The 18,733-nt window shown below is 35.5% G+C and overlaps 1 protein-coding gene across 1 annotated transcript; it reads left to right on the forward strand.

Annotated features, from left to right (window-relative positions):
• Positions 1-1,142: 1,142 nt before the first annotated feature.
• Positions 1,143-18,444, forward strand: LOC129227832 (tubulin alpha-1 chain). The gene is made up of 5 exons (XM_054862449.1): positions 1,143-1,247; positions 9,655-9,913; positions 10,590-10,866; positions 13,201-13,728; positions 17,992-18,444. The coding sequence occupies exons 2-5, from the start codon at positions 9,663-9,665 to the stop codon at positions 18,289-18,291; spliced, it is 1,356 nt and encodes a 451-aa protein (XP_054718424.1). The 5' UTR covers positions 1,143-1,247; positions 9,655-9,662; the 3' UTR covers positions 18,292-18,444.
• The last annotated feature ends 289 nt before the right edge of the window (positions 18,445-18,733 follow it).

Below are 18,733 nucleotides of genomic sequence, written 5' to 3' on the forward strand. Positions count from 1 at the left end.
TGTAAGCGTAGAGGCCTAGGAGTGAGTTTAAGTATTACAGCTAAAAAGCAGTAACTTTAAATTTGCTGTATAGCAACTAATTTTCACCATTTTGTTGGATTTCTAGAGTATTTTGTGGTTCTGATTTATCTGATGGTCTTATTATAACTTTGAAGCTCGAAACTGAACACATTTTCTGTCATTCTCATGTGTAGCATTTCTGTTTTACATAAAAGGTTTTTTTTTAATTATTATTTTTATGTGTAATTTAATTAAGAGATAAGAATTTAAAAAAAGGAACATTTTTAACCTTAAATATGATTCTAGGCTATGGTAACAGGCTTTGTGTAAGTAAAATGCCATGTTAAAGTGTAGCTTTGTCTTGTACCAGGACAGCAAAGCTACACTTTAACATGTTTTTTTTTTTTTTTTTTTTTCTCTTATCAAACTCCTCTTAAGGAAACAGTGTACATTTTTGGGAAAATCAAATTATAGCAATTTTATTTTAAAACAATTTGTGGTTAGAAAATGTCAGGTATTTGGAAAATTATCTATTTATCGATGATGAAGATACATAACCTTCAATGTCAAAAACGGCAAGTTTATAGGGAAGTATTAAAACTGTTTAATATTTTCATTTCTAGTTATCAGTACAATCATGCCACAACTCATAACTCAATGAATTTTTATAGAAAAAAAAAGATATAAGATAGTTAAAAAACCGGTGCAAAAGTGAAATAACATCACTTAAAAAAAAGAAATTAATAATAATAAATAAAAAGCTAACATTGGAGGTTGGGTATTTTTACCATTGATATATTCGATAACAATACTGGCGAATAACAAAAGTCAAGTTCATTTAATTTTGCGAAAATAAATGAGTAATATTTAAAATATATAGGAAGAAATTTTAAAAATACCGTTAAAAAAAACATTTAGTATCGTTTAGTTTTTTATTTTCATTTCCAAGCACACAATTTCGATATAAATTTCACCTCCGAGTTTTGTTTTTCCAGTCTAATGTTTCTTTTGTCATGAAACTCAACTCCAGTGCATGTCTCATATTTAATTTAGAGCGCAAAATGAGTCACCGTCGCCTCATCCACTGGGCATGCGCAATGCGGGAGCCTTCTGATTGGTCCCTCCGCCTTCAAGATGCGGCGGAACAATTTCTGCAGTCATCATTCCGAGGTTTAGGGCGAGGTTCGTAGCACCACTCGCGGCAAACCTTCTCTCTAATTCGCAGCTCAATTTATCTGCCTCCAAAGGTAAGCTTTTTTTTCTTTTGTCAATTTGTTTGTAAATAAGTTAGTGGATTTCATTACTTCGAATATTGACACAAGAACAAGGAGAAAGAAGTAACGATCTAAATCGAACTCTTTCGAGTTATAATAAGAACACGGAGAGAAGTGATCTTCCGCATCTTTTCTATTGTGCGATGAAGTTTTATCAATGAAGTTATCGCACCGATGACTAGTGCATTCTTTAGTTGCAGAGTGTAACTGGAGCCCTTTTCAGAAAACAATACCTGTATTTGAAATTATGACTTTATTTCCTCCTTGGTACCTTGATGATATGATACAGTGGTATCCTAGGCGAGCTATTTACATATGAAATATGATATTGCAAAATAAGTTCTCTCGAAGCATAGATAGTTTAGTAAAACAGGCAAAACCATTATTTGTAAATTTGCATTATGACAAATGAAGAATCATTTATGCAATCGAAGTTTCAGTTATTTAAACTTAAGGTTTGCAGATAAAGTTTACAGTTATAAAATGCCTAATCGAGAGCATGACGGCTAGCAGCCGACTTGGCTGACTATGAAACTAAAATACGGCGCCTTAAAAAAGAGAGAGCAACTGAGCTACAGAAGTAACATATATATTCAGCCAGAGTCATTTGCATGAGAAATGCGCATTTCCCGATGTTAGAACGGCGGCCAATCAAATGGATAAGGAACTTCATCATTTCATGACGTAAGACACGCACGTGTCTAAGATCGGGAAATACGTTACATACACTGAAATTAGCATTTGTGACTTTGCAGCAAGATAAAAGAAAATAGGGATTTAATTAAAGCCAAATATATCAAAATAAACAAATAATTGATAATATTATTTGGAATTCCCAACATTTTCTTCTAGAAGTTGTGACATAAGAAAATGTTTTCAATATACAATGATTTTACAAAATGTATTCAGGAAGTGTTTGATTACCTAGCCTCTATTTTTAGGACTCTCAAAGAGCATTTTATGAAAGTTCACGTATTACGTTCAAAATACAGTCATTTGTATTTAACCCCCCGATCAGTTTGACGTGTTTGTGTATCTGTTTGTGGCACTCTAGCGCCTAAACGGATGGACCGATTTTGGGGAAAAAAATTTTGTTCGACAGGAGAGTGGATTGAGAGTGTTCTTATCTAGTTTGCATCTTCAGATGATATTAATTAACGAAAGTATTTAATAAAAACCTCTGAAACGTTTTTCGCGATTTTTGCTTGAAAACATATTTAAAAATTTAGTAGACAGTAGTTTGAGAGACAGCACAGCAAAAGGAAAGCTGATATTTTGTATTCTCTGCCTAAAAGGAAACAAAGTAGAATACTTTAATCTCTTTAAGTGAAGTCCTGCAAGTAAGAAGAAAACGCAATGCGACTATAACGGCAGTTTTTGTTTACCTAGAATTACGGCGGGGTCATTTTGGCCATCGGAGAAGAAATCTGTATAGTTCCCTATCAGGCTTGGAGTAATCGCCGATTACGTAGTCATAATCTGAGTAATCGATTACGTTTTTGTGTAATCATAATCGTAATCTGAAGACGGGATACTGCCGTAATCGTAATCGAAATCATAATCAGGATTTTCATGCGTAATCGTAACTGTAATCTAAGTAAAATAATCCGTAATTTCCCCTTGTAATCGTGTAATCTTGACTTTCTAAAAGAGAAAACATTTAAGCCTCCCTTTTATTCATGTATGGAAAGATAACATATAGTGCAATAGTAACATTGAAAACAATTTCTTTCTTTAAACAACTATTCAGTGCTCATCCCCACTCGTCCCTGTTTGCAAATAAGAGTCATAAATCGAGCCCCATCTTAAAGTGTTTAGTAAAATTAGTACCTTGTGGGCGCTTTTGCACTTCTTGGCTTTTTGGGAACGTCTTCCCAAATCCCTAAAATTGGTCATTCATCAGTTTCCCTTTCATCTGTCAATGTTAGGCAATCAAGCGAAGCACATTGCCGCCTCAAAATCGTATTTTAGCAGAAAAGTACAATGATATCCAAAGTACAACTAAGTTTTGCGCAACAAAATGCTTTTGTTTTTTTTTATACTTTCATAAGAAAGTAGTGAATGACTGAAAAAAGATTTTGTCAAACGAAAACGGAATTCGCATTTGTGTTTCAGTGATTCTTTAAGTATTCTTGCCTCTACACGTATTGCATTTATTTTTTGCTACATGACATCTAATTTAAAGCCTGGTGAATAAGATCCTCGCATAGTTTCATCTTAAATGTATGTTCATATGTTTACAACTGATATTATCTCTAATTAATGAGTATGTATGAAAGTAAAAAGTTTGCATTGACAGATTTTATAAAATTTGTTTTCGTTTTATTGTATCAAGGAATTAACACAAATTTTGAACATTAATTATCTTTTAAGCTACATTTTTAAAGTGGGAAAAATTGCACTTCACTGTTGCATTAAAACTGTGATGTATAAATATCATTATAAAATACTCATTTATGCAAAAAAAAAAAGCTGTATGACAAAAAAGTGGAAATCATAGCAAAAATATGTTATGTCCAATCTTTTTTTTTTTTATGAGTGTTAAGTTTCAAGTTGTAGGGGTCTAACACTCATAAGTATCTTTTTGCTAAAAATAATACTACCCAAGTATTTTTTCACCTCTGCGTCATGTGCTCCAGTTCAACGATTGTTTAGCATTGCTGGAATTTTTTTCACTTCTCAAAGAATGAGAGAGAGAAAAAAAAAACCGACATCTTTGAAGTATTAATTACACTTAAATGCATTTAATTCCTTTTTTTTAAAAATTTCAATTGTTTAGTTCCGTATTTTTTAGTTACACTTTCCGCGTATTTTATTACATTGCAGTTTTTCTGCATAAAGATCCATAGGAGGTTCTTTTTTTTTTGAATAGCTGCGCATTAAATTAACTGATAATATACTAAATAATTGAGAGTACAATGATGAAATATACCACACAATTTTCAGAAATAATAAGCTATAAAATGTTGAGCAGTTTAGCAATAAGCCATTGCCTTTAGCCAGGGCTAAGGCAGAACTACTGCAATGGCAAAATAATAATGAACAGCCGAGTCAAAAACAATGTGCACTGTGTAATCCATTTGAATAAGAGTGTGCCTATACCTGTACAGTCATTGTGGCATTGTGTAATGTACGCAATTTGAATTTTCTAGATTTTTTTTAATCTTTCATATATTGCTTTTTCCCTGCAACAGCACAATAATACAAAATAAATAACCTTTAAGTTAATACTACACGGTAGTTGCAATTATCTCTTTAATATTAAATCAAAAATCATAATTTTCAACTATCACGCTGTTGATGCAAATGGGTGATATATATACAATATGATATAAGTCGGTAATCGTAATCAAAATCATAATCGGCATATTATAATCGTAATCGATTACATTTTCTACATAATCGGATAGTTGCTGTAATCGTAATTATGTTTCGCCAGATGATTATAATCGTAATCGTAATTGTAATCCCCCTTTTATTGTGCCCGTAATCATAATCGTAATCGATTACATTCCCTCGTAATTGACTCCAAGCCTGTTCCCTATAATGCTATACATTTGTAAAGATTAGTTAAAAATAAATTTATTTATAATAATTAGTTTATTTTAAAGGATTCAGAGAGTTTTAGGATATATATAATGACTAGCAAAAATACCCGGCGTTGCCTGGGTCAGTAATAATTATGAGAAAAAATCGTTACTTGCTTTTGTTTTCTGTTTTAAGTGAAAGAATTTAAAACACATCTTTTTGACGTGATTAAAAATCGAGTTTCTTCCTTACCCATAAAACTAAAATAGCAATAAGTATAAAGAACAAATTGGTATTGATTTAGAAACGAAAGCACTATATTTAAGCATATACAAATTTCCAAAACATGAAATTAATCTTCTCGTGTTTAAAAAAATCTTGATACTTTTTTTTAACATGGAGTCTAAAACCTTCTCTGTATAGCTATTGAAGTACGCAGTTTTAAAAAAAATATAGCCGCGCTCGTAATCCCCTTATAACTTGCTTTAGTTATTTTGGGAAATTTCAATCATTGTGGGCTCTTGGTGCGATTTTACCGAATTTGCTTGAATCGTTTTTGGGATACCTTCGATGATGCTCCCCCCTTCTTTCCTTACTTTGTAGAACGATATGATATTAATTTTCGTTGAGATATTATCGCCAGGTGCTGAGATACTTATGGTCACCATAAAATGGCGCTAAAGAGTTTCATCCGAAATGTTTCCAAAATAAGTAGTAAAATTTGGCGATTGTTTGACATTGTGCAAAAAGGAAAATTAATGGATGTTTTTGTGCTGTTTATGGATTTGCCTAATTTAGTTGCTGGATTATTTAACACAGTAAAAGAAGTTTTTTAAAGATTCTTTGATTGGCGATATTTTGTTTACATGGTGAAAGCTGAGAAACATTATAACGTAGTTTTCGGCTTCAAAAACAGCGACGTTGAAAAAAACTGCCAAATGCATCAGCTACGGAAATCTTTCTGCAAAAATTTTGGCGATCTGCTGATTGATTAGATAATGAGTAAGTGTTCAATCAACATAAATATTAATAAAAACCATTAATTACATTAAAGCTCCGTTTAAATGGAAAATGATCAGCCAAATCATGTATTATTTGCCAATCTTGTGCAAAAATCTTACTTCAAGATTTGACTTGAGAAAAGCCTTGAACAGTCACGAAAAGCAAAGATAGCCAACAATACAACAATTGCCGCTATCGACAGGGAGTTGAGATGATACACCAAATACTGTATTGAGTTGAGGAAAGCCTTCGAACATGGAACTAAAAAGCTCATAACTCGTTTTTTATTCTACTTAGAAATTTCGAACAGGTGCCATCTTCAGCAGAAAAATCAGAGCTTTCGATGGACATATAATGTAAATATGTGCAAGTATTTTTTCATCCCTATATTAGAGAATTTATACGAAAATTGTATTTTATTGCCCCCTTAAGGGGGTTTTGCCCCCCATAACGGGACGAAAACTACCCTATGTGTTATTCTGATGCATAAGCTATATTATTGTAAAGTTTCATAAAAATCCGTTCAGTAGTTTTTGCGTGAAAGAGTAACAAACATCCATCCATACATCCATACAGACAAACTTTCGCATATATAATAGTAGTAAGAAGTATTTAAAAAAGGTTTAAAATGCCCTTAAAATAACCAGCACTGTTTTAGTTGCATTTCAGAAACTAGTGGCTACAGTTCTAGTTCTGTTAGAACTGGGGCAGAATCATGCAAGAGAACACCAGTCACACAAGACGATAAAAGCACTCTATGCCCGAAGCACTAGCAGCCCTTTCTTGAGCAATCAATCGATGCCAAAGTCAACTCAAAACTAATCCACAAATGTTTCAGTTGAAGTTCTCTCGTACTTAAGTTTTTGTTTGAAATCTTGCATTATTTTTCTAGAAAAAAGCAATCTTTTTTCTCTGACATCCCTTGGAAAGGAACAGCGGCAAACCTTTATCAGCTCCTGTCCCATTGTGGTGCATATGAGCACATGCGAATCTTTGTATTACTGATTCAAATACAGCAGTCAGACAAATAGCGGAAATCATTCGTGTGGGCCACCCACTGAGAAGAGATTGGTGCCAAAACTAATCATGGGGGTGCACATGAATACCAAGTTTTGTTCAAGTCCATGCAAAACGTTTTGAATTAGAACGCCCGCAATAAATCGTCGAATACATGAAAACTCAAACAGATCGATGTTTTTGCTTCTAATACCACTCGAATATCCGAACTCGAGTAGCGACTGCTATTCCATTTGAGGCAGTGAAAAGGAGGGCTTCCATTTTATCTAGTTAAGGTGGAAGTCCGAATAGGCTCAGACGTCACACAATAGATGGAAGCACTATCAATCAACATTCCGAAAGTTAGAACCTCATCAGAAGCCGAACAACTCCTGACTCATCACCACCAGAGGTATTGATTCACTTGGAGGACTTCATGATCACGACATATTTAACGTGCCCAGTCATAATCAGTGAACAGGAACAGATTGATAGATAGAAGTTTCCAAAAATGGTCAAAACATGTTCAACGTTCAGCACCCCTCAAACGCATTTATTCATTAATCTGTTAAAATACGAAATTTTTCTCGTGATTAATAGTTTCTATGTGTAGAACAAAGCATTCGAATGATTTTTCATCGTTATCATTCGACTCCCAGATCGTTAACATTTTTCTCTAAGTCATAAACAACGATGGGGTTCCTTGAGGTAAAAGCAAAGCACTAAGGGTTCAGTGGCCTAAAAAGTTTGGGAACCGCTGTCTTAGAACAAATGGCGTAACTATGGTGTCTAGCCCCCCAGGCGAACTAAAGAAATTGCGCCCCCCCCAGGGTCGCCCACATGGAAAATCACCGGAGGTCATTGTGACCTCCAAAAAAAAAAGGTTTTTTTTTTTTTGGAACATTTTGATTAGTTGATTCGACAAATGTGAGGCAGCATTGTATTTTTTTTTCTTATTTTCTTTTCTAGAATTGTTTTTAATGATGCCCAATGTTCCATCTCAGTAGATGTTATGTATGTGTCTCTCCAGCTCTTTTTCTTGCTTTTTTTTTCTTTTTTCAACATTTTTCAAATTCTATGATAAAAAAAAGTCTTTTTTTTATTTTTTTTAATCAGTTGAAATGCCGCCCCCCTGACTGCCGCGCCCCTGGCGAGAGCCATTCCTACCAACTCCTAGTTTTACGCTACTGCTTAGAACATTGGTCTCTCAATGGTCTAAGGTGCAAGTCGGTTATCAGAAAGGCAAGCGCTACCTCAAATTGGGATTACTAAATTAATATTAAATAATTCAGATTATTATTAAATTGTGATTAATTAATGATTAAATTGCGATTAATTGTGATCTATTAATACCACAACGTTGTTATTTGAATCGGCTTGCGTTGTTTCATTGTTCATACTTAATTGGATCGAAGGTCTTTTTTTTTTTCGAAATGTTCACCAAACAGAATAAAGCAAATAGGAAGGAATAAAGTAGAGTAAAAAAAAAATGTTGAATATTTTGTTTCAGTTTCAATGTTTATTTCTGAAGTTTCTTTTTTTTTTTTTTTCAAAAAGATGATATTCACTGTTTTACACCAATAGGTAATATATCCAAAATAAAATTGGCAATTTAGGTAAGATAAAATTGAGAAAAATTCCTAGACTTACGCCAATAGTCACTTGTTATTCTACCAAAACATTGTGAAAAATTTGAAATTCTAACACTTAGTGTTCGTGCGTAAAACGTTTTTTCCGTTTTGCCAAAAAAAAATATATAAAACTAGATATAATCCGTTTTGAAAGTAATCTCCTCAAATATTTCTATAAAAGGTAACTTTTGTGCACTATTACTTAACGTTTATCAGATTTTGACTTTTTTCACTCCACACTACTAGTCAGTAATAAAAGTTTTCAAAGAAAAAAAATGGCGGGCTCTCTGTATGAAGACTTCAGGCTCCTAAAAAATGAAAGAAATTGGAGACCACGGGTGTAGTCAGGGGGGTTTGGGAACGTGTCCTCCCCCAAATAGCAGATATTTTCCTTTTTTGATCGCAAAATAGGACTATATAACAAAAAAGTGGGGCCCAAGGCCGGCAATAATTTTGAGGCCCCCCTGAAGGCTATTATTTTAAAAATGTGTGTATTTTTTGTATAGTTGTAATGCTATACATAATTCTTTAAGTAATTTAAGGCCCCTTAGGAAGAGGGGGCCCCAGGCCCAGGCCTACTAGGCCTGTGCGATTATCAAGCCCTGCTATATAAAACTAACCATATATCCCTCCGAATTTTCGTTCTAGCTGCGCAACTGTTGGAAACTCACGACTGGAAAGAAAAAGGTCTCTAGGAAATGCTATTAAATGGACTAGAACCCATAAACGACTGTTGAATCAAACATAATAATGGTAACTAGTTGTTAAGTTAGTCATTGTTTCAACAAGGTGACCCTCCTCATAGAAATATTATGAAATTGGAAATATTGACATTTTTTCGGGAATTGTGATTTAATGCTAACTGGTTAGGCTAAATGATGTGTTACTGAACCAGAAAAGGTGAGGAACCGAATAACTGCACACAAAATTAAAATAAGAAACTCGTTTTAGCTTTGTTATACGCAGGGGCGTGCATGGTGGGAGAGATATCTGTTGACCCGGGCCTGAGCCTGAAGGTGGCTCGATATTTTTAAAATGTGGGGTAAAATATAGGGGTAAACAATACGGAGTGGGGCCGTCAAGGTCATTCGTGACCCAAAGTTTCTGGGCACGCTCCCTGGTTTGGCACTGCTATACGATTGTTTCCGGCAAATTTTGATGCTAGTGCTTGCTTTGAACCGCTCCATTCCTCATTGTATGTGTTCTTTTATGTTCGTACTTAGCCTTCAACATGCGTGAATGCATCAGTATCCATGTGGGGCAAGCTGGCGTACAGATTGGCAATGCATGCTGGGAGCTGTACTGCCTGGAGCATGGGATTCAACCGGATGGGCAGATGCCTAGCGACAAGACCATCGGCGGCGGGGACGATTCCTTCAACACATTCTTCAGCGAAACAGGAGCAGGAAAACACGTCCCGCGGGCCGTATATGTGGACTTGGAACCCACCGTGGTTGATGAAGTCCGTACCGGTACTTACAGGTAAGCATCGTAAATTGAGGGGGTTTCTTTCTTTCTAATGTTTAAATAACGAGCATTTCAATTGGTATTTAGCTGTAGTTAGATTATGTTTCTGTTTGAGAAATTATGTTTGCCTAAAAATATGTTTGCCTAAAAATATGTTTTTATGTATACGTTGATTTTATATTAATTTATATAAGTAATTTGCAATTGATACAAATAGTTTGCTCACTAGAATATACGTTTTGAGTTTATTTTTCAAAATCATTGGTCCTTCTTGATACCACCACCTGTTTTACAGCTTTTTCTAATGGATTTGCTGAGTGGGTTCTAATAGCCCCAGCGCGGGGCTACTTGAACCCAACTTTTAAAAATAGAAAAAATATATATAAAGAGTTTAAATTGTTGTCTAAAAAAGGCTTTAGGTGGTAGCTGAACGTCTGAAAAGTGGTAAAAACAAGGTTATCAGTATCCGTTATGGGTTTAACAAAGCATTCAGTGTAAAACTCGATAAAAGTATGAAATTTCGGCTCCAAGTAGCCCTAGTTTACGGTACCCTATTTATCCGAAAAAGATGTATGCAGTTATCAAAGCAAATGTGTGACAAACAAAATTGTGTTTGTTCATGTGCATAAGACCTAAAGGCTACCTTCCTTCTAATTGATTATAAAAATATTTTTTCCCTTGTGTGCAACAGGCAGCTGTTTCATCCTGAGCAGCTGATCACGGGCAAGGAAGATGCGGCCAACAATTATGCCAGAGGACACTACACTATTGGTAAGGAGATCGTGGATCTTGTCTTGGACCGGATCCGCAAGCTGGCGGATCAGTGCACGGGACTGCAAGGGTTCCTCATTTTCCACAGTTTCGGGGGCGGAACTGGTTCCGGATTCACGTCCTTGCTCATGGAACGGTTGTCCGTGGATTATGGCAAGAAATCTAAGCTGGAATTTGCCATCTATCCAGCGCCCCAGGTTCGGATTCGTTACTATTTCTTAGTCATATATCTGTGTGAAACACAAAATCTATATAGTACTACAGTAAGAAACGAGCTGATGTGTGCATCACATGACTTCCTTTTACTCCAATTTAATGTCATTTCCCCATTACTGGCAATTTTAATGTGATTCAATAGTTTACTCTCTAAATATCACCAACAGTGGCCAAATTAAAACCAAGCTTAAAAATAAAAAAAATCGCCAAATTTTCCGCCAAGTTGGCGATAAAACTTGGCGACTAAAAGACTGGCCATGTATCGCCAAGTGTCCGACAAATTATAACACCACTTGAGTTTACATCGAAATTAACAATGATTTTCCCTCAAAAAGGGGCAAAAGACCCCTTTCGAAACACTCGAATGCAACCAAAAAGGGAGATGCACAACTAGACCCCACTAGGAGTCTAAGTACCAAATTTTAACTTTCTAGGACATTCCGTTTTTGGGTTATGCGACACACATACACACAGTCACACATACATACGTATATACAGACGTCACGAGAAAACTCGTTGTAATTAACTCGGGGATCGTCAAAATGGATATTTCGGGTATCTGTACGTTACCAGGCATATATCCACGTGTGGTCGGGTTGAAAAATAAATTCAACATTCATTCGGGGGTGAGCAAAATGGAAATTAAGGCCGATTTTTAAGTGAAAATTTTTTCGCGAATACAATACTTCCTTCTTTGTAAAAGGAAGTAAAAATAAGATGCTCTAAACGTTGACTCGGCGAGTGATTTTGTCACAAGTACATGAAAAGACACTGCACCTTACTTTCTCACTTATGTAACTTTCCAAGTTTGGTTTGACCTAAGCCCCCCACGAAGTGCTTAACTTTGTACCGTCTTCTTGAAAACGTTCTATCAAGGTTTACTCACCACTCGCAGAGTTAAAGCCCTTATATATAGATTGCCATATGTAGCGGCTCTACGCAGAGTTAACGACGTAATGACGACGTCATTTAATTTACAACTCATTGCCAGAGCGGTGTCCAAGGGGAGGGTTTGGAGGTTAAACCCCTCCCACTGAAAAAACAAAACAATGAATCGTTAAATGATTTTCCAAATGAATTTATCGTTTTACCTATAAGAAGAATGTTTCTATGCGAAACATCAATTGTTTGGTGGTACAAAATTTCTATTTTCATTAAATTCTTGTTTAATATTATTTGATGGAAAAGAAAAAAAAAAGCAACTAGCATTAGGTGGAATAAAAGGAATCTGTATGACTTTTTTTCCACATTTTCAAAATGTTAAACTGTAAGAAAAAAAAAGGTCTACTTATCGAACTAAAATGAACTATCTAATACGCTTAGATAGTTTTCCTTTGACAATTTAAGTTATAAAGGAAGACAGTTTGAATCCCCCCCCCCCCTATTTGAAATCCTGGACACGGGCTTGCCATTGCAACAACGAAAAAGTACATAATAAAGGGAAGAAATGACCAAGGAGACCGATCAAATAAATCATGTTCAAACTTTTGAATAAGGAGATTCTTCTTAAACCTTGTATCCAAGCCATGACTCGATATTTCTCGAAAACAACGAGGACTCTTCGTTCATTTCAGAGCTAAGAATTTCGTGTTTGTATGCAAAGAAAAAAAAACATTACCCTTTTTGTTTCATTTCGAGCAGAGGAGGATCTAAATATCCGGAAACTTACATAAAATTAAACCGTATCATAATTAGTACTTATCGGTTATCGCGATAAAGATGTCAATGGTCCAAGAGTACAATCTATTACTACTACCCCCCAAAAAAAAAAAATAATAATCTGGAAAAAATTTTAATAAAGGTAGTTTGTTTGCTCACAAGTAATTTCCCAAATTTTAGCTACAAAAAATAAATAAATAAATGGATTTAAAAAAATGAATAACTAAATAATGACAGTGATAATAATAGTTATAAAACGTTAGATCAGGTGTTTTCAAACTGGGTGTCACAGGAAGCGGTGAGGGGTGCACCAGAGGATCAACCAATAGAAATTCAGGAATTGTCTTGTATCCTGAATTCCTACTGGTTGGCCCTCTTTGGTATAAATACCGGTGTCCACGTTGTTGCTGTTAGTTCTCATGCGACTTTCTGGTTATGTTGGTCAGCTTTTTGCACTGATGAAGAGGCTACACTGTAGCCTTGAAATAGCTACATGATGTATTTTCTTCAGTCTTTGTGCTTCATTTATGTTATTTTTTCGTTTTAATCATAATGTAGCATTAAGCTTATTTGAGAATTTTTCATTTAACTTAGTATCTTGTTTGAACAAAGAATATCATGTGGAATATATAGTCCGTTTATTTTTTTCTTAACAGGTTTCAACAGCCGTTGTGGAACCTTACAACTCTATCCTAACCACCCACACAACTCTTGAACATTCAGACTGCGCTTTCATGGTAGACAACGAAGCCATTTATGACATCTGCAGAAGGAATCTAGACATTGAACGCCCCACTTACACCAACCTGAACAGACTGATCGGCCAGATCGTGTCTTCAATCACAGCATCTCTACGGTTCGATGGTGCCCTCAACGTCGATCTCACAGAATTCCAGACCAACCTCGTGCCCTATCCCAGGATCCATTTCCCTCTGGTGACATATGCCCCCGTGATATCCGCCGAGAAGGCATACCACGAACAGCTGACGGTTGCAGAGATTACAAACGCTTGCTTCGAGCCGGCTAACCAGATGGTGAAATGTGACCCGAGGCATGGAAAGTACATGGCTTGCTGCCTCTTGTATCGAGGGGACGTTGTACCGAAGGACGTTAATGCTGCTATTGCCGCCATCAAAACCAAGCGTTCCATTCAGTTCGTGGATTGGTGTCCGACTGGTTTCAAAGTAAGTGAAAAGTTAACTGCTATGAGTCTTATTTCGTGTTTATTGATTGCTTATAACACTTATTGTATTTGGATCATTGCTCCACCACAACCTGAGTGATATTGTATGTTACCAAAATTAGAGGTCAGATATCGTAATGGAACTGCAGGCTATCAGAACAGTGATTCAGTCGACTTTAGCTGTAAGCTTTAATTTGCATTTATTAAAGAGTGACACTCACGACACTCAGGATTTAAACCATACCGATGCTATCCCAGGACTTCAGCTTTCTTTAACCGATGAACACTGGAAGTTCAGGAAGAAAAATTCTAAATAAACTGAAATTTGACCCACGCATAACTTCTACGCTCTAGTATCACTTGTTAAGGGAAAAAATATTTTACTTGCAACAAAATATACAAGAATTTTATTCGGTGTCAGAAGCTTGTCAAATATCGAATGTTGCCAAAACCTTCATATCTGAAGCTCTCTTATGACAAAACTCTCAGCCGTAGTCATATAGTCATATTTCCAAAAAAAAAAAAAGTCTGTGATGATTACTTCAATTTTTGAACTAACATGATTTGACCTTCGCTGGTTTAGACTATTTTGACAACGATATGAGGACCTTTTGGTTTTTCTTACGAGTTATCTGTTTCATTCCTTACTCAGGGGTGCTCATCTAGGTGGGGTCATGGCGCAGACTGCGCCATTAAAGTTTTTAGGGGGGGGGAGTTATTGACGGGTATTTTTTTCATTTTATCTGTTTCATTCCTTACTCAGGGGTGCTCATCTAGGTGGGGTCATGGCGCAGACTGCGCTATTGAAGTTTTTAGAGGGGGGGGGGGGTTGACGGGTATTTTTCTCATTTTTTGGGGGAGATCTTGCTTTTTTTGGGGGGGGGGGTGATATTGGGAGGGAGGTGCGCCCTTGCTCTTAGGGGGTGGTAACTTCTGCCTAACTGATATCCTTTGAAAGATTTAATACTCATACCAATATCTCGCGTCCAAATTATAGTCATTGAAGCACTCGCGAACATGTTACGTTCAAGAGAAAACTGGCGGTTTCGGTTTAAAGACGACCAGATAGTTGCAAGAGATCTCAAGTGATAAACGTTTTATACTTATAGCGACTTTCCTCATGTAAATTTGTATGACCTACTTTTGTTATTTTTTTTAGGCGGTTTCGCCAATTGATTTAGTGATATTACAGCCTGATGTCTGTTTCCAACTGGCTCAGTTTGACAACCCAACCTTCTTAACTGAAAATTGGGATTTTGAAAACTTTTGAAGTCACGTGACGTAACTTCAAAACAGGGGTGAAATAAAATTTCTCAAACATTTGTCTAATGCAGGGCTTCCCAAACTTTATAGCCAGCGGACCCCTTAAAAAAATTCTGGGGGGCTGTCCATAAATGAAGGCCCCCTCCCTCATTTGTCAAAGTGTCACATAGAGTGGTTCAAAAATACATGTAAAAAAAAGTTTCTCCTAAATAACAGGACACCCCTCAATATTTTCAGGCTTGTGGATAGTAATATACTGGAAGAATTTTAGCTTTCTATTTCAACTGAAAGAGGGGGCTCAACCCCCCCCCCCAACTTTATAAGTATGGGGAGGGGGTTGAAAAAATACATTGAACCAGTGGTTGGAAAAACTACATTTTTTTTTGTAGCGAACTACAACTACAACTACTTTGTTACAAATGTAGTTAACTACAGCTACAACTACTTTTTTCAAAATGTAGTAACTACAAACTATTTTTGAAATGTAGGCGCTACTTCGCTACTTTCCAAGAAATAAGCAAATAAAAAGCATACACATTAGGTTGTTCCTCAAAAAATGAAAGTCAATTTTTCAAGTCGCATACACTCTTGTATTTTTCCTCTTGTGTCAAAACAATCGTGAAAAAAAGTTTCACATAATTTGCACAAGGGCAACCCGTACCTACTTGCACCTGAAAGTGTAAAAGAGTATTTGTATGTTAGGCCAAATCGCAAAAAAAAAAAAAAAAAAAAGTTTTTTAGAAACTTGAAATTTTTGCTGGGAAACGTTGCTCCTGTACCCAACACCCCACATGTACCACAAGAACATTTATTCAAATTAAGAAACATTTAGATATGCCACACTTGACCTAAAATTTATAATTTTATTTAAAAAATTGATTTTTTTTTTCAATTATCTTTTAAAAAATTACATATAAATTTAAATAGAATATCAAGTTCAAAAATTAATAACGAACACATTTACAGATCAACAATTGCAAACGAATAATAAAAAATAATATATTTTAAATGAAAAATTTAACTCAACCTGGAAAAGAGCCAGATCTTTGAGTACTATATGGGAGACTTAAAAATTGCAGGAAAACAAACATTTCTATTTAACGCTAATTACCTACTTTTCTACTTTACTGTTTATATTTTTTAGCTTGATAATTTCGTAAAATCTTACATTTCTGAAAATATGTATCAAAAACTTAATTTTTTGAAGAAAATTATAAATGTTAGGCACGTGTGGGATATCTAAATGGTTTTTAATTTGAATAAATGTTTTTGTGGTGCATATGTGGGTATAGTAGCAACGTTTTATCAACAGAAATTTTGAGTTTCTAAAAAAACATTTTATTTCAATTTGGCCTAGCATTACACAAGTGCTGATTCACACTTTCAGACATAATCGGCACTTGCTGCCGTTGTTCAAATTATATGATTTTTTTGGATGTAAAAGGATAAAATATAAGAGAGTGTGCGACTTGAAAAATCAACTTTCGATTTTTTTTTTTGGGGGGGGGGGGATCCTGATACACACACACACCGTAAGAGAATAGAACAAAAAATATTGATAAATTAGCTCATCAGAAGACATTAAGAAAAATGTCCGTTATCATACTCTCACACACTGTAATGCTCGTATTTACTGTAAGTCCTCCAGAACAGTTCAATTTCATCCTTTTCTATTACATTTTCAGTAGCTTCTCTTTATTTGATGAATACTGTCAAAAATTTAAGCCTCGCTAAAATATTTTTGTTTTTTAATCTTCGGTCAGTTTATATAAAATTCACCAAATTTTCAACTCGCGAACTCACCGATATCTTTATTTTCGCGGAAATAAGTGCATTTTGCAATATGAATATTGGTGAAATATGAAAATTACAACAGCAAAAAAACTAAAGGCGTCAAACAGATAGGACGTATGGCGTCAAAATGAAATGCCTGAGGTCAGCTCGTATTTTTATGAGTCTTATTTCTCATTGCATCCGCTGATATACTTGTGTAAAATTTGAACCAATCAAATTCGTTTGAACCTTTTTTTTTTTCAGTTTATTTAAAAGTAGTTTCCAGAATTCGCTACAAACTACTATTTTTTATAGTTAACTACTCACTACACTACATTTTTTAAAAAGTAGTGCGCTACACTACAAACTACTCAAAAATATAGCTACTACAGTAGCGTCGCTACTTGTAGCGCGCTACTTCCAACCACTGCATTGAACTGAAAAAACAATGCTATGTGCATATACATTGCAGTAAAATAATTATTTAGAAAAAAACACCTGGGGAAATCAAATGTTTCTAAATTTGTAGCATTTTCTATGCTACGGCTAATATTAAAATAAGGGGTCATTGAGCACCCTCTTAAAATTTGAGCAAGAAGCTAAATCTTTTACAGCATAATACTATTAATAGGTCTAGAAAATAGGGGGCGTCTTGAACTCTAGCTGAAAAAAAGTTTTTTTGAACCACCCTCATGTCACACTTCACCTTAGCCCCTCTCTTCTCCTTGTTATATGTCACGCGTTTTTTTATGAGTATATTATTATAAAAATATGTGATGTCCTTCTTGATACCCTCTCCCTTCCCTTATCACAATCCTTTTTTCCGGCATTCTTAACATCAGCCGACAGCGATTCCTTGAACAAAATTTCTAGTAGTATCATGTTGAGACATTCTACTAATTGATAGTTAAAGGAAGAGATTGGTAGTTAAAGGAAAGAAGACTTTCTTTTTAACGGAGCAATTTCGAAACACTTTTCCTGAATGAAAGTCTTACAAACATGTTTCCAACGTGTACTGGGAACTCGCAATGTGGTGGCTGCATGATATAACAGCTTTGTATGTCGAGATGTTGGGATGTTTAAAGGATTATTCTATACATCGAAGGTGAAAACTTTGGTTTTCAAACATAAGAGCATTATTAAAATGTTATTTCACGTGTTTTTCCCCAAGACTTGTGGCCACAGTTTGGGAAGCCCTGGTCTAATGAATGCATTCTTCTCCTTTCAGGTTGGCATCAATTACCAGCCGCCAACTGTCGTGCCTGGTGGCGATTTGGCGAAAGTGCAACGAGCCGTCTGCATGCTGTCCAACACGACAGCCATCGCCGAGGCTTGGGCCCGTCTAGATCACAAGTTCGACTTGATGTACGCCAAGAGGGCCTTCGTCCATTGGTATGTTGGAGAAGGTATGGAGGAAGGGGAGTTCTCCGAAGCCAGAGAAGATTTAGCAGCATTGGAGAAGGACTACGAGGAAGTTGGAATCGATTCCACCGATGGTGCAGAAGAGGAAGGAGAAGAGGAGTATTAAGCAACAGGCCTTTACCTGCTTGAATTACAAATCTTTTTCCTTAAGCAGCTAAATTCATCATGTTGGGTTCGCTGATTTTCATTCTCGGTTGAAAAGATTAAACTTCTCATTCTTTTATAAATTTTGCATTTAATAAACTACTTAAGTCTATCATCCTTCTTGTGTTGATTTTTTCAAGATCATTAAATCACAGAAACTTGTGGTTTATAGTGTCAGTCTCTGAAAAGGAACATTCTATCATTAGCTTAATCATCAAAAGAAAAAATCTCGTTGAGGCCTAGAAAATATTAATGAAACCGCGTTCGTTAAGGGTGCTCTTCACTGAGAGTCTGAAAGATTCGGATCTAATGTTAACCTACGGGGGAAAGTTGGAGCTTGTTTTACAAATTCCTGTAAAGTTTTCGGATCCGTTTTTTTTTCTGAGTATTTTTCAAGACCATGT

This window comes from Uloborus diversus, chromosome 1, assembly GCF_026930045.1.
Source record: "Uloborus diversus isolate 005 chromosome 1, Udiv.v.3.1, whole genome shotgun sequence".
Classification (NCBI taxonomy): Eukaryota; Metazoa; Arthropoda; class Arachnida; order Araneae; family Uloboridae; genus Uloborus; species Uloborus diversus.

What these genes read in the sequence shown, in the direction of transcription:
- LOC129227832 (XM_054862449.1), top strand. Translation starts at nt 9,663, where the DNA reads ATGCGTGAATGCATCAGTATCCATGTGGGGCAAGCTGGCGTACAGATT. An exon ending in CCATCTATCCAGCGCCCCAG is followed by an intron (nt 10,867 to 13,200) that starts GTTCGGATTCGT and finishes TTTTCTTAACAG; the next exon opens with GTTTCAACAGCCGTTGTGGA. An exon ending in GGTGTCCGACTGGTTTCAAA is followed by an intron (nt 13,729 to 17,991) that starts GTAAGTGAAAAG and finishes TTCTCCTTTCAG; the next exon opens with GTTGGCATCAATTACCAGCC.